The sequence below is a fragment of the Podarcis raffonei genome, chromosome 13 (genome assembly GCF_027172205.1).
Source record: "Podarcis raffonei isolate rPodRaf1 chromosome 13, rPodRaf1.pri, whole genome shotgun sequence".
Classification (NCBI taxonomy): domain Eukaryota; kingdom Metazoa; phylum Chordata; class Lepidosauria; order Squamata; family Lacertidae; genus Podarcis; species Podarcis raffonei.
In genome coordinates this window covers 21672731-21700239 of record NC_070614.1, presented here as the reverse complement: position 1 = coordinate 21700239, position 27509 = coordinate 21672731, and the positions used below count along the sequence as shown (strand labels likewise).

At 43.5% G+C, this 27509-nt stretch overlaps 1 protein-coding gene across 2 annotated transcripts in view; it reads right to left on the bottom strand.

Moving 5' to 3' along the window:
• Window positions 1-1625: 1625 nt before the first annotated feature.
• Window positions 1626-27509, bottom strand: part of LOC128400841 (gastric inhibitory polypeptide-like) — a 36085-nt gene continuing 10201 nt past the window's right edge. Inside the window, exons 3-8 of one of the 2 annotated variants that reach the window (XM_053363442.1) lie at window positions 9357-9494; window positions 8445-8534; window positions 7202-7342; window positions 6242-6373; window positions 4582-4674; window positions 1626-1760 (exon numbers count right to left, since the gene is read on the bottom strand). In XM_053363442.1, the coding sequence (XP_053219417.1) occupies window positions 1751-1760; window positions 4582-4674; window positions 6242-6373; window positions 7202-7342; window positions 8445-8534; window positions 9357-9494 (604 nt within the window). In that variant the 3' untranslated portion in view covers window positions 1626-1750. Of the gene's footprint in view, window positions 1761-4581; window positions 4675-6241; window positions 6374-7201; window positions 7343-8444; window positions 8535-9356; window positions 9495-26315; window positions 26427-27509 lie in introns of those variants that run through there. The other variant, XM_053363443.1, reaches the window with a different exon arrangement.

Genomic DNA, 27509 nt, shown 5'->3' with positions numbered 1-27509 from the left:
TATGTAACCTGAGGTTCCACTGTAATATACTTAGGCCAGCACTATAAAAGAGGGTTGTGTTTAGATGATTCCCTCCCACCTCTTTTCTGGAAACTGAGTTAAATGCGCTGTCATATTGCCCTCTAGTGGCACACTGCTATAACAAATGGACTCAACTTGTGTGATGGTGCGGAAGAGCATGGGTAGGCAAACTAAGGCCCGGGGGCCGGATCTGGCCCAGTCGCCTTCTAAATCTGGCCCACGGTTGGTCCAGGAATCAGCTTGTTTTTACATGAGTAGAATGTGTCCTTTTATTTAAAATGCATCTCTGTGTTATTTGTGGGGCCTGCCTGGTGTTTTTACATTAGAATGTGTGCTTTTATTTAAAATGCATCTCTGGGTTATTTGTGGGGCATAGGAATTTGTTCATTCCCCCCCAAAAAAATATAGTCTGGCCCCCCACAAGGTCTGAGGGACAGTGCTGAAAAAGTTTGCTGACCTCTGGTGAAGAGCAATGGTCAGTCTTATCATTAGGCAGAGTGCAGTGGCCCCGCAGAAAAAGGCAGCAAATTGTTGATTCTTGAATTTGTGGTTATTGTGTTGTTAATGACAGGGAGCGAAATATATCCATAGACATGGCATTTTCTGCCTCTAATACCAAAATAACTTGGGTGTTAATGCAGCTTGACTTGTAGGAGGGGAGAGAGACCATTCGCCACTACTCAGACAGCAAAATGTACTTCATCACTTCTTACAACCACTGTGTAACATCATTATGATTTCACCTAAATTGCAGGTGGGCAGCGTGGGGTGAAGGCTGAGAGACAGCAGTCAACCAAAGGCTAGCTGCGAAGTTCCTGAGCTGAGCTAGGAACCAGGTACTGCCAGGCTCATAGGCTCACATTCTTTCCCAATCACAAAAGTATTCCAGTGGTTGTTGCATACCAGATTTGCACTTAACACTAACGCACCTTCTCCAGATGTATCAGTTTGGCTGGCAGTGTACTTAGTTTGCCTCTGGGCATATTAAGATGGTGCATGGCTACAGCACACCCATGTGCCCAGTAAGCAAATAAAAATAACAACTATTTGGTTGTTGTTGTTTTTAAAGTGGAAGCGATGGAAATCCAGAACCTGCTGGGGGGGAGGGCGGGAGACCAAACTGCTCATTTGCATGGAAAACCCACCAAATCTCAACTATCTTCATCGAGCCTTTGTGAACTGCGTTAAGATGATACTGGTATTTTATGGAGCCCTTCTAGAGCTGAAAAAAGGTTCTGCTTTTTAATAAATGTGCAATCATAGTTATAAATTATTATTATTATTACTATTACTATTGTTGCTGGTCGCAATGTTTCATTGTTGTGTAGCAGCTTTTTAAATCTTCAGGTTTTGTATCTTAAAAATAAATAACCATGCCTGAGCAGGAACCGAATCATTGATCTTTCATGACCCTCATGCAGCTGTGTGGGACTGCCCAGGGAACGGATTCTGAATCGCCTCCCTGTCATGCATCGTACCAGACTGACAGATTAGCACATCCTCTAACTTCTGTTTCTGATGAGAGCACTTACGAATTCTGTTTGGGGTGGTGGTGGTGTTTTTTTTTAAAAAATGAATTGAATAACACTCTTAACACTCACGTCTGAACTTGATAATAAATTGTTTTATTGCTGCTGTCATAATTATTGTTGACACTCATTAGCAAAAGGTACAAAACAAGGAGAGTACAGAAGTTAGTCCATCTTTTCTCCCTCAAGGAAGCTGTGAGCTATTGAAGCCTGGAAAAACAGAGGGGAAAAGATGGTGAAATATGTAAAGTTTGCCAAGGAACCTGGTTTTTTTGTGGGGGGGGGGAGTGAAAAATAGAGAAGGTGGGCAACTTTCTGTAAAGCTTTGGGCTGAGCATTCCTAGCTAGGCAATGGTATTTTATTTATTTACGGTACTTGGGAAACATATGCCACTTGATTACAATCATTTCTAAGCAGGAATGATTCAAACATGCATTCAATAGTATGTTTAGCATGGTAAAGAGGAGACTGAGAGGAGATATGATCGCCATCTTCAAATATATAAAGCAGAGGTCAGCAAACTTACCATGCCTCAGGCTGGTGTCTCCAGCGCTGATTGCATGGCGGGCTGGAGGGCGGGGAAGTGCGTGCCCATACGCGTGCCCATACGCTATTTCTGGCGCACTTCCAGGTTGGAGGAGCACCAGAAATAGCTTGTGTGCATGTGCACGGGCCTCCTCCGACCTGGATGTGCACCAGAAATAACGCTTGCGCATGCGCACAAGCTATTTCCAGTGCTCCTCCAGCCCAGAAGTGGGCAGCCGCACAGCGCAGCACCAGGTAAGAGCAGGCAGTGGGGGTTGCCGCAGGCCGGATAAACGAGTCCCTCGGGCCTTATCCTGCCCGCGGACCTTAGTTTGGGGACCCCTGATCTAAAGGGCTGTCAAATGGAGGATGGTGCAAGCTTGTTTTCTCCTGCTCCGAAGGGCAGGACCCGAACAAACGGCTTCAAGATACAAGTAAGGAGATTCCGACTAAACACCACAAGAACTTTCTGACAGCAAGAGCAGCTTGACAGTGGAACAGACTCCCACGAGACGTGGTGGACTCACCTGCCTTGGAGGTTTTTAAGCAGAGGTTGGATTATGATCTAGCTGAAATTCCTGCATTGCAGAGGGGTTGCACTAGATCATGGGTAGGCAAACTAAGGCCTGGGGGCCAGATCTGGCCCAATCGCCTTCTCAATCCGGCCCGCGGACGGACCAGGAATCAGCGTGTTTTTACATGAGTAGAATGTGTCCTTCTTTTATTTCAAATGCATCTCTGGGTTATTTGTGGGGCATAGGAATTCGTTCATTCCCCCCCAAAAAAATATAGTCTGGCCCCCCACAAGGTCTGAGGGACAGTGGACCGGCCCCCTGCTGAAAAAGTTTGCTGACCCCTGCACTAGATGGCCCTTGGGGGACGCTCCCAACTTTACAGTCTTATGATCCATCTTGTGTGGTTTTGTCTATACTGACTGGCAGTGGCTTGTCAGAGTTTCAGGAAGGGGTCCTTCCTTCTAGCCCTACCTGGAGATACTGGGGATTTGATCCTGGGACCTTCTGCATACTCTTACCACTGAGCTATGGCCTTTGTAAGCAGCGTATGAGAAACTCAATGCAATGGGGGGGGGAATAGTTAAAGCTATAGAATCAGAATTCAGTTATAATGCCTGCTGAAGTTCAAGAGGGATGGGGTTGCCTGTCTGTCCTCACCTGGAAGGGAGCTCCATAAAACTGATCCCACAATACTGAACTCAACAGCTCCTACTAAATTCAAGATGTGCATCTGAGCCATGGGGGAATATTTAGCAAGCTTTATATACTGCTTAATCCCCAAAACCCACAAAGCACCTCTCTAAGCAGCATACACAAAAGAACATAAAATATTCCAAGATAATAGCGGTGGAAACAGACACTGAAAACAAGTAAGCACAATAAAATGACCCAAATATAGATTAAAATTCACAGTTTTACAAACAAGCACACATGCTAAAATGACGTGTCTGGGGAGGTGTGCCTAAAGGGAAATGGTTTCAGCTTCAGAAACTACAACGAAGGCATGGGGAATTGCAGCACGTAACTAAAAGGTTGATTTCTCACAAGTGTCGATCAAACATTTGTAAAACATTTGTAAAAATGCCAGTTCCGTAGACTGAAGTGGCCAAGCGGGCATATATGGGGTAAGAAAACTGGTCCGAAGCTGTAGCAATGTTTATTTACTAATCATCACACCGCTATCTCTTACCCAAAAGAACCTGAATTCCGACAGGCATCTGGTTGGCCACTGTGAGAACAGAATGCTGGGCTGGATCCTGTTCCCTGTTTAGGGAAGCTTTTAATGTTTAATAGACTATTGTATTTTAATATTCTGTTGGAAGCTGCCCAGAGTGGCTGGGGTATAAATAAATTATTATTATTATTATTATTATTATTATTATTATTATTATTACAGTGGTACCTCTGGTTAAGTACTTAATTCGTTCTGGAGGTCCGTACTTAACCTGAAACTGTTATTAACCTGAAGCACCACTTTAGCTAATGGGGCCTCCCGCTACTGCCGTGCCGCCGGAGCACGATTTCTGTTCTCATCCCGAAGCAAAGTTCTTAACCTGAAGCACTATTTCTGGGTTAGCGGAGTCTGTAACCTGAAGCGTCTGTAACCTGAAGCGTATTTAACCCGAGGTACCACTGTATCATGATCCAGCAAGCTTTTCTTACGTAATTATGTAAATGAAACCATTTTTTAAAGCTCCCAAATTTCCCTTGGATCAACCTTCTCTGGCTACTTCGTATTCAATGTTAACATTTGCCACCCACTGATTCTGTAGTAGCAGTCAACAGCAGATAAGGAGCAGCAATCAGTATTCGGGAGTTTCTGGCATATAGCCATCAACACCGGACCTTGCAGATGACCTCCTGCTTCTTTGGCACCCATAAAATACTGTTGCCCAAACCACCACGTGGGTTGTCTGTGGAGTCCCAACTCTTCCTTGCCTTTGGAAGGGAAAGGGAAGAGAGGGAAAGAGAGAGGAAGCGATTCACTCACATTGGCCTGCAGAGGTCAGCAGAAATCAGCCATGCCAGATGTTCTTGCCTCCGGACGTCCTTCCAGTCATCTGAACCTTTTGGCAGAGCCAGGCTAGAAGAAAGAGACTGTGAAGTAGACATTTGCTGCCACAGGGTTATCCCAGGGAGTGAGATGGTGGGGGGCGGGGAGCAAAGTTGCAAAAGAGTCCTAGTTGGTGGGGAGGGGGCGTTGGAGGAAAATCCCAGGTGCCCAGTTGCCTAGGCAACTAAAAATTTGATGCTGGTAGCTAGGAATTGGAAACAGCTTTCTTAATGCAGTCCTTGTAATAGACCTCCATAGGAATTTCATGCCTGACAGCAATTCCCATCTATATATAATGCAGAAGGCGTGTTGGAATGAGAAAAAGTTGGGTAGACATAAGCAGGTTGGCATCAGTCTGCAGGCGCCATTTTCTAAAATGGCCACGAGACATTTTACTGGAGCAGCTGTTTATAGTCATACAATTTCTGTCAAAAGATATTTTAAAAAACACCAGCGGTACCTAGAACTCCACATAAACTAAGCATTATGTAGAAAATATTTGTTGGCAGGAACGTTCTCCTTAAGTTTCCTTGCATATTTTGCTGGCATTTTAAGATTGTTTTGCTTCTGAGCTCTTTAGTTTTATATCTACCCTAGCTTTGTAAATGCTGCTATTTTACTGTTTTATTATAATGTAGCGGCTTATTGTACACCACGTTGAGATTCTTGAATGAAAGGTGATATAAAAATATTGTAATACATTTTTGGCTTTGGCCATTTCTTTTTTTAAAAAAATGGGAAGGTATCTTATTTTTATTATATCAAAGTAAAGGCTAACAGTTTCCATCTGATCTCAAAATTACTTTATTATAATATCTAAAAGGCGAGGTAGTACTGGCGCAGTTTAAAAAAGTTATGAACAAAACTGTCAATTTTTATTTTTCTACCAGTATCTTCTTTTTCCCAGTGTTAAATTCAGTTGTCCACATTTCTACTTAAAAAAAAATTCCTCACGATAAGTTGTACATTTTAGTGCATATTTCTCATAGTAAACATATTTTTGAATGCAGTTTTAACTAATAGATGCATTTTTTCAAGCGATTTCCCCTAATATAATGCACTTTTGCATGTTACTTTTACCAATATATGCATTTTTTATGAACAGCTACCACTAATATGTTTTTGCACACATTGGTTTGTTGCATTGCAAAATTCAGAGAATTGCACATTTCAAAGAGTAGCTGCTTCTGTTTTTGTATTGGTTTGAGAAGTGCAAATTAGAGGGCTTCTCATTCAACTTCAGTCAAAATCAAATTTCTCTGCCACCCCTAATTACAACTGATCATTATTTTATTATGTATAGTAAATGTTTGCAAACATCACTTTTTCAACAGATTTTAGATTGACTGAACTATAATATAATACCTGGCTTTTAACACCTGAGGTGTATATTTTTAGGACCAACTCATAACTTATTTTTGTAAGTTGTTTTAATGTTATAATCCACCTTGGGACCTTAGAGTGAAGGGTGGGTAAATAGTAGTAGCAATATAATATGGAGGAGGAAAAGGAAATCTGATTTACTTTGCAGCTGAAATACTTATTCCATGTTGAAATAGGATCTTCTTTTGCAGGCCAAACAAGTTGTTGAGCTCACCTCTGTTTCCCCATATTTTGCAGAATGCATTTGATGAAGTCCATTGCCTCCTGAGATCCAGCTTCAATGCCTTGATTCCTTGTATCTAATGCTGTGGGTTCAGTATCTCTCCTGGATGGGTCAATTCTGTTACTGGGGGAACATACACAAAAGGCATCTCCCTGGGAATCTGGGATCCTGAGGAGTACTATAATGCTTCAGCTCTGTTAAGACCATTTCATCTGCCCCCTGTTTCTCCCCCCGCAAACACATTGCTTTTCTTTTATCCCAAGGTGTGCCAACAAACCTTGGACGCGGGTGGCGCTGTGGGTTAAACCACAGAGCCTAGGACTTGTCGATCTGAAGGTCGGCGGTTCGAATCCCCGCGACGGGGTGAGCTCCCGTTGCTCAGTCCCAGCTCCTGCCAACCTAGCAGTTCAAAAGCACGCCAGTGCAAGTAGATAAATAGGTACCGCTCCAGCGAGAAGGTAAACGGCGTTTCCGTGCGCTGCTCTGGTTTTCCAGAAGCAGCTTAGTCATGCTGGCCACATGACTTGGAAGCTGCACGCCGGCTTCCAAGATGAGCGCCGCAACCCCAGAGTCGGTCACGACTGGACCTAATGGTCAGGGGTCCCTTTACCTTTACTTTTTATGGCAACAAAGGTGGTCAGAAGTGCCCCAACTACCTAGGTATAACTCAAGAGTAAATAAAAAGCCTGATAAAGGGGGGGGAAAGGGTATTTAAGTCAGGCTTCCTCAACCGCATCCAAACTGATCCGCCCCATTTGACTTATGGTACTTTAAGACTGGTCCATGTTTGAGAATGCTAGCCCATGGAGCAGAACAAGGCAAGATCCTGGACCAGAAAGAAGTGTTCCCTTCTCATCTGCATTCCTCCCTTCCTACTCAGCCTTCCAAACATCAGTTTGACCCAATGCTTTCCCTAAAATCCTGGATGAACCACCTGTGCTATAGACTTACTCAATCATGTTCTCTCTCCTGTTCAAGAGCCACTCCACAAAGTTCTTCTTCATCATGCTGTCCAAAGTTCGACTGTAATCGCTTGCTAATGTCCCCTCTGAATACCGCCTCTGCAGAAACCTGGAATTCTTTGTGTTTTCTCTAAGAGCAAAACAGAAACACATAGGGAAAATCCTCATCTCTCGTTTCGAACAGAACTCTAGCTAAAGGATGGGGAATTTCTTTTGGCTCACGGGTCAGATCCCATTGTGGATAACTCTCTGTGGATTTGTGTGAAAGGGGACAGTTGAAATTTGCTGCCAAATGCAAGCCTGCCAGCTGACTGGGAGCAAGCTGCACTGCTTTTGGAGACCTCAGATTCTATCAGGAGCATTGATCAGAAAGTCCCGGGTGGATTTGACTCTGGTAGCGTTGCTTGCATTTGTCATCAAATGTAAATGGCACCAATTGCAAGCCACAGGTGCAAAGGAACAACCAATAATGCTCTATAAGGTTCCTGATTGCTCCTTTGCAAGTGCAGCTTAATCTGTGGCTGGTTGGAAATTAGGACAAATTAGGAATATTGGTGGGCCTAATTTAGTCTGTAGACCGGAAGCTGCTTTAGCATAAGAAAACACTTTAGCTTAGCAAGACGCTCAGTTCAGATACAGTGGTACCTCGTGTTACATACGCTTCAGGTTACAGACCTTCTGGTTACAGACTCCGCTAACTCAGAAGTAGTACCTCGGGTTAAGAACTTTGCTTCAGGATGAGAACAGAAATTGTGCTCTGGCAGCGCGGCGGCAGCGGGAGGCCCCATTAGCTAAAGAGGTGCTTCAGGTTAAGAACAGTTTCAGGTTAAGAACAGACCTCTGGAACGAATTACAGTGATACCTCTGGTTACGTACTTAATTCGTTCCGGAGGTCTGTTCTTAACCTGAAGCACCACTTTAGCTAATGGGGCCACCTGCTGCCACCGCGCCGCCAGAGCACGATTTCTGTTCTCATCCTGAAGCAAAGTTCTTAACCTGAGGTACTATTTCTGGGTTAGCAGAGTCAGTAACCTGAAGCGTCTGTAACCTGAAGCGTATGTAACCTGAAGCGTATGTAACCCGAGGTACCACTGTACATGTTTCTCCTCATCCTTGGGAGAACCACGGATAGTTAAATTTCAACCCACACATTTAGCCTAAAAAGTACAGATCAAGTCAGTTCAGAACTCACAAGGACTGACTTCCTCAGGTATCCCTGTTCATACACTTACCTTGAGTCATTTTCTTCCATCAACACAAAGCTGACAGAGACCAAAAGGAGGAAGAGAACTTTGAAGGACTTCATGTTTGAAGCTTGAGTTCTGTGATTGAAAAACAGCACATGGTGTGTCAGATGGGATGGGGAGAGGGGAGGGATTCCTCTGAACTGGCACTGAAAGGATTTATTTGATGACTGTGCTTTAGTGACTTGCGGGGTCTATCAAATGTTAGTCATACTCAGAGTAGACACACTGATTTCAGTGTATCTGCTCTGAGTATGACTAATTTTGAGGCCACTTGCGGATGAGCACCCCTCCTGATTTGTTTGCAGGGATATTAGACGAAGTGGCTATTTAAAGAGCAATCATTCTGATGTGTTTGTGGGGAGGTTAGATGATGTTGCTATCCCACAAGTTCCACTGCATTTCCCCATCACTTTACTTTCAGCAGAAAATCTGAATTTTGAGGGAAAGTGCGTTTGTTGCACAAGAACTCCCAATCAATTATAGTTGTGCGATCTGGATTGTGATTCAATCCCACCCCAAAATAATGACAGTCTACAAAGATTAACACATTCTTCTTCCTGCCTACTACTTTTCAGCTTCCAGATCACCCCCTCCAGGTTACAGTTATAGTTATTTCTTTATTATTTAAATTTTTATTAATTTTATTAATGTTATTAATATTATTAATTTTTATTAATTTAAAATATTTATAATCCACACTTCACCCAAAGGTCCCACGGTGGTCATATACATAATTCAAACCAAAAAATTACACAGTAAGATTAAACAGTGATTAACAGAAAATACACAGTCCAGTTACAAATAAAACTGGGAGAAATGATGGAAAATTGGTGTGTTAAGTACCTAAGGTGTAGTTCAGCTCCTATGCAGTTGAAATAAATTTTAAAGGAGACTTACCTTTTGGATCTGTCAAAGCTGTTCTTGAGGAGCAGAGAGAATATGGCATCCAACAGGAGCCTTGAGGATTCCTTATATATACCCAAGGGTGTGACAAAGCAAAGCCATTTCCGCGAAGCAAAACAGGATGCCCTGCACCTAATCAAACCAGATTAAAAGCTACTCTGGGTTCGTTGACCTTTGGAGCAGGGAAATGCCCTTTTAAAGCATGTTTGCATTCATGGCAATTAAACTTTTGCTGTGTTGCTAAAATGAAGATCCGGTGCATTTTCTATAATTAAAGCCATTAAGCATCCAAATTTCCCCAAGACCATTCCTCTGTTAATTAACAGTCCAAAGTAGGCAATGTCCATGCAAGTTGCCTTGACTGTGATCTGCCTCCCTTGTTGGCTACTTTTAGGGCTGCCACCTTTTCAGTCAACAAATGATGGCCAACACACCAGTGGCAGACCTACATTTTGGGGGCCCTGAAGCTTAAACTGTTATGGGGGCCCCTTCGCAACCAGCAACAAGGTCTGGGTAACCACTGTTAACCCCTTCAGCAGGGTTGTTCCACAACAGATCACCACATTAAAAAAACACACACAAAACTCCCCCCCTACATTTCAGATTTTGATTAAAATTGCTGTACAGTATTGGATTATCTCACATGTCAAAGTCACTGGTGTGAATCAAATATTTCCTGTGCTTTCTAGGTTTCAAATTATGTGGGGGATGAAAATTAGGGAAATGGTATATAGATGCATCAATAAGGTTGCTTATGGGGCATCAGTGCTAACTTGCCCCCCGGCCACATGATGTGTCATGCGACGCATCCCGTGATACTGCCCGGCATGAGAGGGCAGGCGCAGGACGCACAGAGTGTGATCTTTGTCTTTGCCCATTCCAGCTTCCACCCAGCTCCTGGGCTCCCCAGTGAAGGGATGAGCGAAGGCAACATTGGGTTTGGAGTGATCTTTTGACCCCTGGGTTTTCTGTATCAACTACAGTGGTACCTCAGGTTAAGAACTTAATTCATTCTGGAGGTCCGTTCTTAACCTGACACTGTTCTTAACCTGAGGTACCACTTTAGCTAATGGTGCCTCCCGCTGTCTCCCGCTATTTCTGTTCTCATCCTGAAGCAAAGTTCTTAACCCAAGGTACTATTTCTGTGTTAGCGGAGTCTGCAACCTGAAGCATCTGTAACCCAAGGTACCACTGTACAGTAGTAACTCAGTTTAAGAACAGTCCTGTTTACGAATGATTTGGTTTACAAACAAATTGGTTTACAAACTCCGCAAAACTGGAAGTAGTGTCCCGGTTTGCGAACTGTACCTCGGTCTAAGAACGGAATCTGAACGGTGGAAGGGCAACGGCAGTGGGAGGCCTCATATGGGAAAGCGCGCCTCGGTTTAAGAATGGTTTCAGTTTAAGAACGGACTTCAGGAATGGATTAAATTCTTAAACCAAGGTACCACTGTACTCTGTGGGGCCCTGCAAAACGTGGGGTGTTCGCTGCAAAGCAACTGCAAAACTTTGGCACCAATTTTGAGGGGATCCCAGATTTTGGGGTTCATAAAGCCCCAAGAATTGCTACACAGTGTGGATGGTTTAATTTTTCATTTCATCGAAACAGAAGTAACAGGTCACCTAGTCAAATAAAAGCAACAGCTACGTAGAACATTTCTGCCTCAGAGTAGTAGGACAGATTAAGCTAAACTGTCAAGAAGTTTGCTGCCAGGGAACCCTGTGAGGGAACCCCAATTTCTCCTAGGAAAACAGCAGAGATGGAAACACAACAGAATGCTAACATTTCACGATGACAGAAATGGCTATACAGGAGGCTGGATCATTCAGAAGAACCGCCCAAGATTGCCCCATTTCCCCCCACTTTTAGGTTGTCAGGAGACTAAAGTGTACAGTGGTACCTCGGGTTAAGTACTTAATTCGTTCTGGAGGTCCGTTCTGAACCTGAACCTGTTCTTAACCTGAAGCACCACTTTAGCTAATGGGGCCTCCTGCTGCTGCTGCGCCACCGGAGCACGATTTCTGTTCTCATCCTGAAGCAAATTTCTAAACCTGAAGCACTATTTCTGGGTGAGCGGAGTCTGTAACCTGAAATGAATGTAACCTGAAGCGTATGTAACCCGAGGTACCACTGTATTTCAATTTTTATTTTTGCAAATGCAGAACAGGAAGGTGGATCATGCTGAAATCATATCAAACATCAGTATTCCATAGTGGCAGGAAGATGCTAGAAATTGAACCTAGGCTCTTTTGTGTTCAACACACACGTTCCACAGTTGAGCTGTGGCCATTCCTCTGCATGCGCCTTTTGGCAATGGCTTCCTATCATCATTAGCATGACCACATGCCATGACAACACCTGGCTTTCATCATTTCTGGCACCAATGGCCATACTGGATGGGGCTGATGGGAGCTGAAATCCAGAAACATTTGGATGGACATTCATCGGCTGCCCCATCCCTACGCTAGAAGTTAAAACTCCAACTGGTGAGAGAATAGACCTGTGACCAATGCATATGCCTAAACTCTAAGGGATCACACAGCATGCAGCCTGCCATTTTACCTACTCCTGCTTCAAAGCTGCACTTTGAACTATTGGTACCCCACTGCAGAGTAAAGGGATGTGGGTGGCGCTGTGGTCTAAACCACTGAGGCTCTTGGGCTTGCCGATCGGGAGGTCGGCGGTTCGAATCCCCGTGATGGAGTGAGCTCCCGTTGCTCCGTCCCAGCTCCTGCCAACCTAGTTTGAAAGCACACCAGTGCAAGTAGATAAATAGGTACCACTCCGGAGGGAAGGTAAATGTTGTTTCCATGCCCTCTGGCTTCCATCACGGTGTCCCGTTATGCCAGAAATAGTTTAGTCATGCCGGCCACATGTCCCAGAAAGCTGTCTGTGGACAAACACCAGCTCCCTTGGCCTGAAAGCGAGATGGGCGCCACACCTCATAGTCACCTTTGACTGGACTTAACCATCCAGGGGTCCTTTACCTTTACTTATCCCACTGTAGGACCACAATGTTTTCCTGAGGTGTTTGGAGAGTAAACAAATGCCCAGCGCATAAGGCCCAGATGACGCTGGAATGATGCCACGAAGCGAAACGGTAGCAATGTGCAAACAGCCAATCTAGGCGCAGTAAGCAAGGCTGGTAGTCGGTTAATGGGAACTGTTTAGCCCAATGACTTTATGGCCTGCGTTCCAGGCACTGCACCTCAGGCCAAGCCAGATATCATATCGCGTTTCCGCAAAGTGCTACTGCTTGTGCATTTGCTTCTCCTTCATTAAGTGCTACTGCAAGATGGGGAGTTAATAGCATGAAATAAATATCTAGCCATATTACAGACCTGCTGCCGTGAGCAAGCGTTTGCCCTTTCATCCTATCAGCTGGGAGGTGGGGTGTGTGTGTGTGTATGTGGATTTGCTTTGGGAAACACAATATTACTCTAAAAACATCTTATCGTGCCCTTTTAATATAATGCCTGGGGGAATGGAAGCCACACTGGCAACCGTGAAGTGTTTGGCTATACACCCGTCTAAATGCTCCTATAACTATTATTATTATTATTCCATTTTCCCCGCCCCTTGGCTCTGTTGTGGCGGGGGGGGATGATGATGGATCATCATAGGAACATAGGAATAAGCTTTCAACCAAGGCCATGTTCACATCATACATTTAAAGCACTATGATGGCACTTTAATCAGCCAGGGCTTCCTTCAAAGAATTCTGGGAAGCGTCCTTTGTTTAAAAAGTTGAGAGTTGTTAGGAGACCCCTGTTTCCCTCACAGAGCTGCAACTGGCAGAGTGGTTCAATGGTCAATCCCTCTTCCCAGGGAAATCTGATGTTCCTCCCAAGTTTTCTGCTTTGCCAGCATTCTGTGGCTGCGTGCTGAACATGACCAGTCTTTATTGGGCTATTTCTGGAGTTCCTGCAAACTTGGGGTTTCCAGCAAGCCTGCTGAAGCCTTCCTCCTATGCATAGGTAAAGGGACCCCTGACCATTAGGTCCAGTCGTGGCCAACTCTGGGGTTGCGGCGCTCATCTCGCTTTATTGGCCGAGGGAGCCGGCGTACAGCTTCCGGGTCATGTGGCCAGCCTGACCAAGCCGCTTCTGGCGAAGCAGAGCAGCGCACGGAAACGCCGTTTACCTTCCCGCCGGAGTGGTACCTATTTATCTACTTGCACTTTGATGTGCTTTTGAACTGCTAGGTTGGCAGGAGCAGGGACCGAGCAACGGGAGCTCACCCCGTCGTGGGGATTCAAACCGCCGACCTTATGATCGGCAAGTCCTAGGCTCTGTGGTTTAACCCACAGCGCCACCCACTTCCCTCGTTCCTCCTATGCATAGGAGGTGCTATTTTGGCCACCTGAACAGTACTGCTCCCTGGATTTCTGGAGGTGGAGACTGTGGAGGCAGATCACTAGGGGAAGGTAGGGCAAAGCCCTATCATTATTCTTTCACACCCTAAGATCCAAAGCTAGACTACAGCTGCCACCTTCATACATTTCCTCTCATTCAAAAACTCCCAGGTGGCTTTTCCATCTCTTTCTCTTGGTGTAAGCAGAACTGGGGGGATCACAGCGTGGTGCTGTGGTCTAAACCACTGAGCCTCTTGGGCTTGCCAATAGGAAGGTTGGCGGTTTGAATCTGGGAGATGGTGATGAGCTCCTGTTGATCTGTCCCAGCTGCTGCCAACCTAGCTGTTTGAAAGCACGCCAGTGCAAGTAGACAAATAGGTACCGCTGTGGCGGGAAAGTAAACAGTGTTTCCGTGCGCTCTGGTTTCTGTCACAGTGTTCCGTTGCACCAGAAGCGGTTTAGCCATGCTGGCCACATGACCTGGAAAGCTGTCTGTGGACAAACGCCGGCTCCCTTGGCCTGAAGCGGGATGAGCGCCGCACACCCATAGTTGCTTTTGACTGGACTTAACTGTCCAGGGGTCCTTTCCCTTTTTTGCCTAATGCTGACACCTAGAAGTGGACATATCTAGGGGTTGGTTAGGCTGGCTCCCGCCAAGGATGCAGACCCAGGGAGGCGCAAAAATTGTACCTCTTCACCCTTGTCTCAGAGTGACTGATGGTGGAGGAGAGGAGGAAGGGCAGAGGAGACGCAACCTCAGTGGCAGCGGAGGAAGTCACTGGCGGAGTGCAAAGAGAGACAAAAAGCAAGTTTTTGAGTTTCTGGTCCATGGTCTCTCTCAGCTTCAGGGGCTGTGATGCAACTCCTTGCCAAGAGTGCAAGGAAGCCAACCTAGGTACACCTCTGCCTAGACATTCTAGGTATCCAACTTTTCTCCTCAGTGGCTGGGTCTGAAATATTTGATGCTTGTGTTTGAGAATAACTTTTCAGTGCCCACTCTTATATTTGCAAGGGACGCGGGTGGCGCTGTGGGTTAAACCACAGAGCCTAGGACTTGCTGATCAGAAGGTCGGCGGTTTGAATCCCTGCAACGGGGTGAGCTCCCGTTGCTCGGTCCCTGCTCCTGCCAATCTAGCAGTTCGAAAGCACACCAGTGCAAGTAGATAAACAGGTACCGCTCCGGTGGGAAGGTAAATGGCGTTTCCGTGTGCTGTTCTGGTTCGCCAGAAGCGGCTTAGTCATGCTGGCCACATGACCCGGATGCTGTACGCCGGCTCCCTCGGCCAATAAAGCGAGAGGAGCGCCGCAACCCCAGAGTCAGTCATGACTGGACCTAATGATCAGGGGTCCCTTTACCTTTACCTATATTTGCAAGGGAGGAGGATGCAGAGAATACCAGAAAAAGTCACCTCTGCCTCCTAACTGCCCACCACCATACAAGCTCCAGCCTTTACCAGCCACCACTGAGCAGAGGGAATGATGAGATATTTTACTCTCCAGCTTGACTTTTTTTTTTTTAAGAGTTCTTAGCTCCGGCTAAGTCTCCAAAATGTCTGTACCCGACAGTTCTTTTTCCAAAGTTATTATGTGTTCTTTTCTAAAACAACTGATAAAACCAAACTTTTAAAGTAGGGGGGTCTTGATCTTTTAGATCAATTAACCAGGTCAATTAACCCGATGCAGGATAGGATTGCGGAGAGGCTAGATTAATTGTTTGAATTAATGGAAAACGTTGAAGGGGAAAATGCTCTGTGGGTGGGAGTGTTCTGAAGAGCAGTATGAAAAAAAATTGTGATAAAAGAGGATGTTTTAGAGCTAACTGCCAAATTACGAGTTTAATTAGAGCCATATGCCATTCCTAGAGAGTTCAGAAAAATGTGTGGGAGATTGCAGTCAAATACAACTAGCAAGCATAGGGTTATTTTGTGCATGAAGGGGGGTAAAGGACCAGAGAGTTGTATTGCTACATAGACTCCGCTAGGTCACATCCACTCTCCTCTGGAGAGGGAGGAAGTGAAGACTTTCTACTTCCTTTCTCCATCTCTCTGTGCATCATATAACGAAGAAAGGCATGTGTAAGCTTGCTCCTGAGTTTACAGCATGTGTTTGGAAATATATTCTGTATTTGCGACCCAACAGTGTTCTGCCTGTGTTTCTCCTTGAAGCTGCATGGAACAACACATGTATCAGACCTGTTAATCTGTAAGGAAAACATTTTAAACTGTGTGGTCTGTTCCTTTCACTAGGGGTAGAAAGATGGGAGCATTGTAAATGGTATAAAAAGGTCTAACAACATATATTCAGGCATCTGAAGGCAGTCCTGTTTAGGGAAGTTTTTAACGTCTGATGTTTTATCTTGTATTTAGTATTCTGTTAAAATTTTTGTTGTTGTTGTTTTCCTAATGTTCTATTGCTGTTCAACATTTTTTGAGTTTAATAATCTGCTACTGACGCTCTCTGTATGCAAGCCCCACATTTTGAATCCAGGCATCCAGACGTTTATTTTTGTTGCTCACCTGCACACGTGGATCCATAGGGATGCATAATTCCCCACTAAATGAAACTCTTAAAACATTTAAGAAAATTTAAATGATGGAATTTTAAACAGAAATATTCAACCTAGATACAATTGGCCCCTTCATCTGAGTATCAGAAGACTAACAATGTAACATTTTTTTTATGGGGATGTTGTATTTTTATGTTGTGAATCAGACTGTGATCATCAGACGAAGAGCAGTATACAAATGTAATTAATGATGATGATGATGAAATTACAGATCTGTCAAACTAACCAATCCCAGGTCAATTGACAGCACTGCAGAACATCCCAGGTCCCACCTCTGGCATCTTCAGGTAAGGATGGGAAAGACACCAGTCTGAAGCCTTAGAGAGATGCTGTTAGCCAGTGCAGGTGCTACTGAGCTTAGATTGTCCAGTGGTCTAATTCCGTATAACGCACCTTCTTATGGTCCAAGGAGTGAGGAACCTGTGGCTCTCCACATGTTAGGAACTTAGGAACCTGCCTTATACTGAGCCAGACCCCTGGCCCATATGCCTTGATAATGTCTACACTGACTGGCAGTGGCTTTCTAGGCTTTAGACAGAGTTTTCTCCCAGTCCTGCCTGGAGTTGCCAGGGATTGAACCCGGGACCTTTTGCATGCAAAGCAGATGTTCTGCCACTGAGCCATGACCCTTCTGCCAATGTTCAACTCTGGTTGCTTAAGTGCAGCTCCTGTTATCCTGGGATGCTGGCTGCAGCCGATGGGAGTTCGAGTCGAGCATCAGGGTTCCCCATCCCTGATGTAGACAGAGACAATTCAGTTGACGTATAACCTGGATTTCCAAAAAAGAAATGTTTGAGAAATAACTCAAGGAAATTAAACAATGTTGGGACAAGAGGATTGGCAACTGATTAGCGTAGTGAAAGCAGACAGTAAGGAATGGTCATTTCTTTATTTTACAACAGAGGGAAGGAAGCAGCTGGGTGTTCCAGAGATCAGTATTTCTGAATGGTGCTGGACAACATATTCATATACAGTGGTGCCTCGCAAGACGAAATTAATTCGTTCTGCGAGTTTTTTCGTCTTGCGAAGCACGGAACTGCACCTCTTCAAGCAACGCACCCTGGGTATTAACGGTTTTAAGAAAAAGGAAACAAACTTGCAAGACGTTTTCGTCTTGCGAAGCAAGCCCATAGGGAAATTCGTCTTGCGAATCAACTCAAAAAATGAAAAACTCTTTCGTCTTGCGAGTTTTTCGTCTTACGAGGCATTCGTCTTGCGAGGTACCACTGTATCTAGACAGTGATAGAAACTCACGATATATAAGCTTGTTGCTAAATGGCTCCTTAAACCAAGGTTACAATCACAAAAATTGAATATTTAGTTGCTGTGATTGATTCTCAGTTAAACATCTGGCTAGTTCGGATGACAACCTTGAGCTAGGTTAAGAACTTTGAGAACTTAAAGAAGAAAAGTCACTTGATCCAGGGACAGTCTACATATATATTGGCCTATTCTGACCTTGGCTGATCGCCGAAGAATTGATGCTTTTGAATTATGGTGCTGGAGGAGACTCTTGAGAGTCCCATGGACTGCAAGAAGATCAAACCTCTCCATTCTGAAGGAAATCAGCCCTGAGTGCTCTCTGGAAGGACAGATCCTGAGCTGAGGCTCCAATACTTTGGCCACCTCATGAGAAGAGAAGACTCCCTGGAAAAGAACCTGATGTTGGGAAAGATGGAGGGCACAAGGAAAAGGGGATGACAGAGGGCAAGATGGTTGGGCAGTGTTCTTGAAGCTACCAGCATGTGTTTGACCAAACTGTGGGAAGCAGTGGAAGACAGGAGTGCCTGGCATGCTCTGGTCCATGGGGTCACAAAGAGTTGGACACGACTAAACAACAACAAAACAGAGCCAGAGAGCAAACTCTCTGCCATCTGCTCCTATTTTTATCCAACAGGGGCTGAAGGGATTCCTCCCAAGGGAATTCCCTCAGCATGCTCCAAAACAGTTGAAGGAGCTGGGTAGGTTTAGCCTGGAAGGAGTGAGAGGAGATATGTTAGCCATCTTCTAAGAGAAGAGAAGACTTCCTGGAAAAGACCCTGATGTTGGGAAAGATGGAGGGCACAAGGAGAAAGGGACGACAGAGGACGAGATGGTTGGACAGTGTTCTCGAAGCTACCAGCATGAGTTTGACCAAACTGCGGGAGGCAGTGGAAGACAGGAGTGCCTGGCATGCTCTGGTCCATGGGGTCACGAAGAGTCAGACACGACTAAACGACTAAACAACAACAACAAATGGCTCCGTAAACCAAGGTTACAATCACAAAAATGGAACATTTAGTTGCTGTGATTGATTCTCAGTTAAACATCTGGCTAGTTCGGATGACAACCATGAGCTAGGTTAAGAACTTTGAGAACTTAAAGAAGAAAAGTCACTTGATCTAGGGACGGTTTACATATATATTGGCCTATTCTGACCTTTCTTTTTAATGATGGCACAGATTATTAAAAATGTGGCCGATAGGTCAAAATGCCTGGCGCCTGTCTAATTTCCAACACTGTTCCTAGAACAGCAAACCAGTGGCCCTCCAAATGTTGCACTATAACTCACATTATCCAGAACCATGGGTCATGCTGGCTGTGGCTGATGGGAGTTGGAGTCCAGTAACATATGGAGGGTCACAGGTTGTCTGTCTTTGTCATAAATGATCTGGTGTCAGAGGGGAGCGGTGAGATAGTCAGATCTGCAGACGACACTAAATTATGCAGGATGCTGAAATCCAAAGCAGACTATGGAAAACTCCCAAGGATTATTCTATTCTGAATGAATGGACAACAGCATGGCAGACGAGATTAGCTAGAAGTAAGAGTGAAGTGCTACACAATATTAATAATAATAATATTAATAACCAGAAACTGAATCTGATATAAAGAAAGAAGTTTTAGGATAGTGGATATCTCAGTGCAAACAGCAATTCAAGTGTTCAGTAAAAAAAAGGCAATTGTTGGGAATGATAGGGAAAGAGATTGAAAATGAAACTGCCACTATTGGTAATGCTTTTATATAAATCTACAATGCATGTTCATATAGATTACTGTATACAGCTCTCTGGTTGACCTATCTCAGCAACGATGTTTAGCAGAGCAGAAAAAGGAGCAACTGAAATGATCAAGGGGCTGGCATACCTTTTGTATTAAAAAAAGAAAGGCTAAAATGTCTAGTTACTTTATAGTTTGGTGGGGAGAAAGGTTTATATCATTACAAATGGGACCAAGAGAGCAAATAAGGCTTTTTCTCATATTAGATGGACCCAATGAATATGATTGGCAGCAGGATCAGAACAGAGAAAAGGACATACTATTTCACATAATGCACAGAGAACTGGAGAATGCAGAGACAGCGACTCACTAAACTGGTAAAAAAACAATGCACATTATCAGGCAAATTCATGAGAAATAGGTCTATCGGTGGTTCTTGGTGTGATTGTAGTTAAATGGAGCCTGCATGTTTACAAGGAGTATACCTCTGAATACCGGGTGCTGGTGGGACATACAACAGATGGATGTTGCCTTTGTGCTCTGCTCTGCTTGTGCAGGTGATAAATGTTTGGGCACTGGAATAAATGCTTCTCTTGTGTAAATAGCAGTGGAGGGGAAGCTACCCATCTATCCCGTGGGGAGGCGGATTTAACTCTTTCCCTCCTTGCACACAGCCTCAAGTGTGGTGTAGTGGTTAAGAGCGGTAGACTCGTAATCTGGGGAACCGGGTTTGCGTCTCCGCTCCTCCACATGCAGCTGCTGGGTGACCTTGGGCCAGTCACACTTCTCTGAAGTCTTTCAGCCTCACTCACCTCACAGAGTGTTTGTTGTGGGGGAGGAAGGGAAAGGAGAATGTTAGCCGCTTTGAGACTCCTTCGGGTAGTGATAAAGTGGGATATCAAATCCAAACTCTTCTTCTTCTTCTTCTGCTGCTGTCTGCATTTCCAGGAAAGCGCCCATTGGCACCAATGGAGGCTTCCCTAGAAAAGCAAGCAGTGGGGTGGAGGGATTTTTGTCCAGGCTGTGGCAGGGAGGGAAAGAGTGAAACCCTTCTCCTCACAGGGTGGCTTCCCCTCAGCCTGCTGTTTACTTTACAGTCACACGATTTACCTCAGGTCTACTGTGGTCCCAACTTCCCCATGCCCGTGGATATGCCTCAACAGGGAGTTTTTGAGTCGCCCCACCCGTGAGGGGAACTGTATTGCCACAGCAGCTTGCCGTCAGGTGGCAGCCGGCTGATGTTTCGGTGTAGGAGATGGGCAAAAGAAAGATGGGGGCAATCAAAAGCACAGATGTGCTCGCGGGACTTTTTCTTCTCCATTCTCTTCTCTCTCCCTGCTCTGTGTTGTTCCTGTTTCTCCTCGCAGACATTTCAAGTAGCACCGGGTGGGAGGAAAACAGCCACCGGGGTTGGATAGTGGACCACTCTGGATAAGACGCTAGGCCCTCGCCTCCCCTCACAAACGAAAGCAGACTGCTTGTAAAACAGGGGTATAAACTCACCATACAATACATATAATGGGAAACATACCGCACTTATAAAACATTAAGAGAGGAGGTTAGGGGTGATGTTGCCTTGCATTTCAGAGGCATATCAGAACTCCTAAGTGTAATGATGTTAGGATATATGGTACCCGAGATTCCCACCTTCCCGCTTGCATTTTCCTACATTTTCCTTTGCTTGTGGAGAAATCCCTAAAAATGCTTATAGGAATTCTGCCGCACGTGTTTACAGTTAGGCTACTGACACGCGCAACCACGAAACCGTACCGTTGTCAACGCTGGGACTTCCACAAATTAAACAAGGTTGTGGTAGGTTTTATTGCCGGGTTTGGGGTGGGGTAGCTAAATCATGGCAGGCGTTAAGATGCTAATAATATAGGCAGGCTCTCTAAGATGGAAGACACACCAGGGACTGTTGCGCTGCTTAGATCAGCCGATGCTGACAGGGTTGGTAGAGGGGAGTGGATTAAAAGCAGGATGCTGGCATCAGGGAATTTTTTTGCCATGGTGAATGTGTGAACATGGGTTTACAGGCTGGGTTAATGAGTAAAAGTCACAGAATCCGATTCTCTCTAGTGGCATCAGTCATGAGGACTACAAGCTTGGTATCTTGATCCCATCTTATCCCACGCCAGGTGAAAGTGTTGGAATTTTGCGTAAGTTTTGAAGTGTAGCCTAAACATACACACCATACATCATACACACCATACATTTAAAGCACCCCCAAAACATTTGTTAAAAACCCTGAGGCATTTTTGTTGAGGATTGTAGGGAAAGACCTGCCAAAAAAGCTGAAAAACATCTTCATATATGCGACAACGGCCGCGAGAGTTCTGGTAGCACAAGGATGGAAGACTGAAGAAACCCCAACTAAAGAATAATGACAAGAAAAATTGACGGACTATGCAGAACTGGCAAAACTGACATATAAGGATAACTGTGACTTTAAAGATGAATTTACAAAGTACCCTTTACAAAGTATCTGAAGACACAACAAAGTGAACTGGACTCCTTGACGGGTTTTGAATAAACGTTCACAAACTTTTTATTGATAATAATCAGCTAAATAGTTTGAGGATCCATACAACTTTGTAACATGCAGAAAACAGCAGCCTCAGAGAAACCAAAGACTGGAACTGAGGGAAGTCGGGGGTGGAGGTGGGTGGGTTTTGTGGGGGAGGGTGGGGGGAGGGAGAAAAAATGGGGGGGAAACAAGGATGATATGTTTTTGGATAATATGTCTTGTTTAATTTTGAATTTAAAAACTTTTTTTAAAAAGCACCCCCAAAAGAATCACGGGAGTTGTACTTTGGAGCTACAGTTCCAAGCACCCTTAACAAACTACAGTTCCCAGGATTCTGTTGGGGGGCAGAATGCACTTTAAATGTGCTTTACGTATATGATGTGTATGAAGCCTTTAACCTTATCAAACCTATGACTCACTAGGAATCTCAACCTGTGTGGTACCCAGTTTCAATTATGTGTTTGCATACAACCATTTCCTCCTCTGAAATGACCAGCTACAAAGGACTTCTTCAATTTCAGCAGTGTTGTAGAAGAAAAAAATCTCAGGTTCAGTATTACCAATCAGGAATGGGAAAACTGTACTGGTTGAAATTTCCTTGGCTACTATTAGAGGGAAGAACTTTTAGAGGGAAACGGAAGCTCCTTTCCAGCCCACCAGTGTGTCTGTATTTTATTTTATTTTTTTAAAGATATTTATTAAAGTTTTTAAGGTATAGCAAAAAAAATGAAAAATAAAAAGAAACATACAAAATAAAAACAGTTAAAAACACATTAATTTTCATAACATATCTTCCTTACGCTTATTTCCCCAGACCTCCTCATACCTCCCTTTTTTGTATTCCAATTCAGTTTGTTAGTTCAGCAAATCCTTACCATTAAGCTTTTACCCATTTGTCAACCTTTTTTTTCATATCTCTTAAAGCATTACAGCTGGAAACCACTTATTTTCTATCCAACATCCTTCTAACATTCATTAATTTTACAATATTTCTGTAAATAGTCTTTAAATTTCTTCCAATCTTCTTTCACCGACTCTTCTCCCTGGTCTCGGATTCAGTGTGTCTGTATTTTAAAGCTAAGCAATAAAAAGAAAATTGCGACAGTGCCATTGCTTTGACCCACCAAAAGTCACAGCACAACATGCATCTGGGGTCCTGACCTACCCAACGGTCTAGTAGGGGATCTTTGAAACTTGTTTTCGAAAGCTTTATAATGATAAGAATGCTGCCCACATTTTCTTTGAGACTTAATGCCCTCATTTCAATGAATGTGCCCCATACAGAAAAACTTTCTTCAGATATTTAGAGCAGTCAAACTAGTTCTTTGAAAAAAAATCACTTAAGTTGACCAGCAATCAAGCCTATTAAACACAATATAATCAAAAACCTGTAATTAGTGGCAAAACATGACGATCAGAAGGTGATGTTCATTGCATGGGAGGAGGGAGATTTCCTATTATAGTGACATATTTATTCAAAACGAAATAAAAAAAGTCCTTCGTCAGATACACTGAAAACCAGTGGTTTTCAGTGTATCTGAAGAAGTGTGCATGCACACGAAAGCTCATACCAATAACAAACTTAGTTGGTCTCTAAGGTGCTACTGGAAGGAATTTTTAAATTTTGTTTTGACCAAGGTAGACCAATACGGCTACCTACCTGTAACTATATTTACTCAAGGTGTTAAAAGCTCTGCTAGTTACTTGCTTTTTTGAAACATTTGAATAGCTTGATTTAATTACAAAATATGTGCAGTTCTAATTTTAGATCATGTTTTTGGTTTGGCAATTCCTATGTTCCAGCAAAATGTTGACTTAAATTTTGTTAACGTATGGAGAATGTGGAGGGAAGGGGGGGGGCTATTAAACAAAGTTACCAATTCCATAAAGAGGGAGATTTGAATTAAGCAGACTGCTGCCCTAAGAATGGGTACCTGGAAGTCCAGTTGAAATGAAACAAACATGTTTGGGATCAGTGTGTCTCACAAATGTCTAGAATCAAGTGATGTAATTCTGCAAATTCCAAGCATTAACCCCTTATGTTCCATGCAGAATGTAAAACAAAATGTCTTTGTGAAGCATTTCCTAATAAAAACACTTCCTTTTCTTGTTTTATATCTGAATTGTTGAAATTCAGTTTGTAATCAAATTAACATTAAGGTATGTTAGAGCTTAAATGCCTCATTAGAGCAAAAAATACTATGTTTTATATAATGGGTATTTTAATGCAGTGTACATGTTTTCCTCAAACTCACAGCAAATGTTTTGTAATTAGAAAAATACTTTTTATAAATGTTGATGAATTTATACCTTCCAGTGGGTCAATTTCAAAACAGTAAAGGTGAAAGCAATGTGCTAGAAATTAAGAGCTCTTTGGAAAATCAGTTAAAGGTAGCTAAAATATAAGCAGGAATATCTGATTTGTAATAAATTTGCACCTTTTCCCATTGCTGATTTGTTATGACAAACTCCTAATGGCTTATTGTGAAGGTGGTGAGAAAACAGTTTTGATAATAACAGCCATGCCATGTTTATGAAATATGGAAATAAGTTGTTGACACCTGAAAACCAATGGGGACAGCATGGATAGATGGTATTACGAATAGATATAAAAAGAAACCAGGAAAGAAAACATCCTAATGGAAAATGATTCAAAATAATAACTTCAGTAGAAAAATCACTCAGGGTTTTCCACTTGAAGGCATTCTCATTTAAATGGACTATTCTCTTTCAGCTGTCTAGAGGGACTTTCAGTAATGTAACCAAGTTAAAATAACTATGAAAGAAATAGAGGAAACCCTGAATTAAACTGAGGACAAGAGTAAAATCTGTTTATTGGTTGTAGTATCCTAAACTGGAGTTCTGGTTCAGTTAGTGGCAACACTGCTCTTTAAGGAAGTGTGTGTGTGGGGGATTAAAGGAAAGGGGAGGAGGGATATTAATTCACTAAAATATGCAGTGATCAAATTTTAAGCCTCCACCAGTGTTTCTGTGCTACTTTTTTGCACTGAATGACTACAGATTGACTCTCCTCGAAAATGCTTTAGCTGCCTCTTCTCTGAGCATTCCCTAAATATCATGTATTTGGAGGAGACATTGATTTTTTCCCCTTCAAAACTGAAGTCTTTCCTCTTTGGTTGGAAAAATAAGTATTTAGGCATCTTAAAAGGCCAGCAAATTTATTGCAGCATAAGCTTTTGCAATTGGCATCTATATATGGATTTTAATATTTTAATTTTTAAGAAACAGTTTTACACATTTGGGTCAAGATGTTAAGATTCTTTTAAGGCTGTTTACTCTGACTTCAGAATATATGCAATGACTTCAGAATAAATGCATGGTGCACACACATTAAAACAAACCAAAACAATCAAGAATCTTAAATGAGCATGTATAAATGACTTTTATTTTAAATTAGGATATGTATTCCTCTAGTGTGTACTTTTTTTGTCTGTACATTTAAAATCTGGTGTGTATTTTTTTAATACAGATTAGTAACTTGTGTTTGACAAAAGCAATTAAAGATAGCTTAGATTGTGCAGTTGAAAGGACCAACAGGCATGTAGATAAAATTTCTCTTGATTACAAGCAACTGTTCTTTAAAGGGAGGGAACAATGAATGATAGAAAAATATTTGAGATTTTAATCAGGAGGGTAAGGCTGGTTTTGGTAGTTTATTCAAAGATAGGATCTCCGTGTTTTCATGTTGTAATGTGCATTTAAAAGGGTTTGCCTACTAGAGCCGGGAGAATATATAAACTTCATTCTATTCTATATTTTTAACTGGGTTGAGAAAGTTGCTAGTTTTCAAGATTTCTCCAAACGATCTTTAATATTTGCATGTTCATAGACATTTCTGAAGTAAAACAATTGTAGAAATAAATGTTTTTAGGGAAGTTGCAAAATTGTTCTCTTCTAGCATTGGATACTCATTCATAAATATCTATACTAGTTAAGGACAGAAAAAGTGCATCTATCCATCGAACAATAACCCCCAAGAGAAAAAGCTTAAATATTTCTTAATATATATTTATCTCCAAGCCTTGGAACAATTTTGTTTGTTTGTTCTTTTTAAAACTAATCAAAGAAGGGTTTTCATTTTAAGCACATGACCTGGGCTGCAATCGAAACCTGATCTGGTAGGTCACTCTGACTTTTCTTAAAGGCTCAAAAACAAATAAATGGCTACGGAAGATCTCCGTGCAAGGAAAACACGTGGCATTTAGGGGATTATGCTTCTATTTACACACAACGTGGGTCTTGCTAATAATGTATCTCCGGAATGTTTTAAAAAGATCAAAGTCCAGCGACTACCATTTCCCCCACTTAAATGGCTAAGTACCTATTTTTCTAGTGCAGAATTTAATTTTAGCAGTGGTGGCGTGCCTTACATTTCTCGTTCGATCAGGAGAATCGATCTTTCCCACTCACTTCACGTTTGTGATATGTGTGTGTGTGCATTTTAAAGTAATGTTTGTTCTTAAGAAAAGAAAAACGGGAGGGGGGGGAAGAGAGGAATCAGAAACCTGATGATGCTGATAACTCAAATCCTTCTATTCACAACTCTGTGCAATGCAAGCTTCCGAACGAAATAGTTCTGCTCCAGCCGGCTTTTCTTTTCTCTTTCTTCCTTTTTTTTTGGCCATGCACACGCGGACACTCCCCCAGCAGCCATTTAAAGGGCCAGCGCATTCCGGCGAGGCCACCTCTCCCGCCCCATCCCCCACCTTGCAATTTCCCTCCCACCCCCTCCTCCGCCCCGCAGAGCTCCCTTGGATTGGTGGGTTGTGACTGGCATGCTTTAAAGATTCCTCCCCCCACCACAACCACCTTCCGCCCCCCATCCCTCCTGGATAATGGCAGGGACCAGCGTTACAGAGGGACAATTGGCGCCTCTTCACAGCCAACTTGGCTATTACGCACACACACACACACACACACACACACACACACACACCCTTTAATTTCACCCCCCTCCTCCTCTGGAAAGGAGGCATTAAAAGTGAGGGGGAGGCGGGTGGGAAAGGGCTGCGAGCCACCATCTTCCCCTTTGTCCCCCACTCCCTGCTCAGGAAACCATCCTTCAGCTGCTGATCCCTGGCAGAAAGTGACTAAAATAGATTTTGGCGACTTCGCGCGCCTCGCCAAAGGCGCACTGCTAGCTATCCATGCCCCGTTTCGCACAGGGGGGACTTACTTCCGAGTAAGCGTGCCTTAAGAAATAAGGGGGGGATCCCCTCAGATCTTTTAAACGAGAGCATCGGGCGGAGGGGCAATAAAACCAAACTTTACACCCCCCTTTTATTTCAATAAATTGATCCAGATCTTCCCCCACCCCAAAAAGAACGCACATGGAAGGATGACTTTAAAAAGAAGAAGGAAGAGGAATCGGGGGAGACGGGGCGCACATGTTGCCTCGTGCGAGACAAGGGTTAAGCGGAAGCAGCCGTCCAATCGGCGCCCTTTTGGTTGGTGGAGAAATATATATTTAATTTCGATGGCTTCCCACCGATGTCCATTCATGGAACCAAATGCCTGCTCGCGCAATATTACAGGCACCGTGTCCAACAACCGCCCTCGCCCTTTCCTAGACCCTAAACTCCTCTTGCCCTTTTGCTGATATGTGAGGTATTTATTGACGAACCAAACAAAAACAGGAGACCTACAAATGTTTAGGTGGAAAGCTACTCATCGAAAAGTTGCAAGGCAAAGGAGAGCGG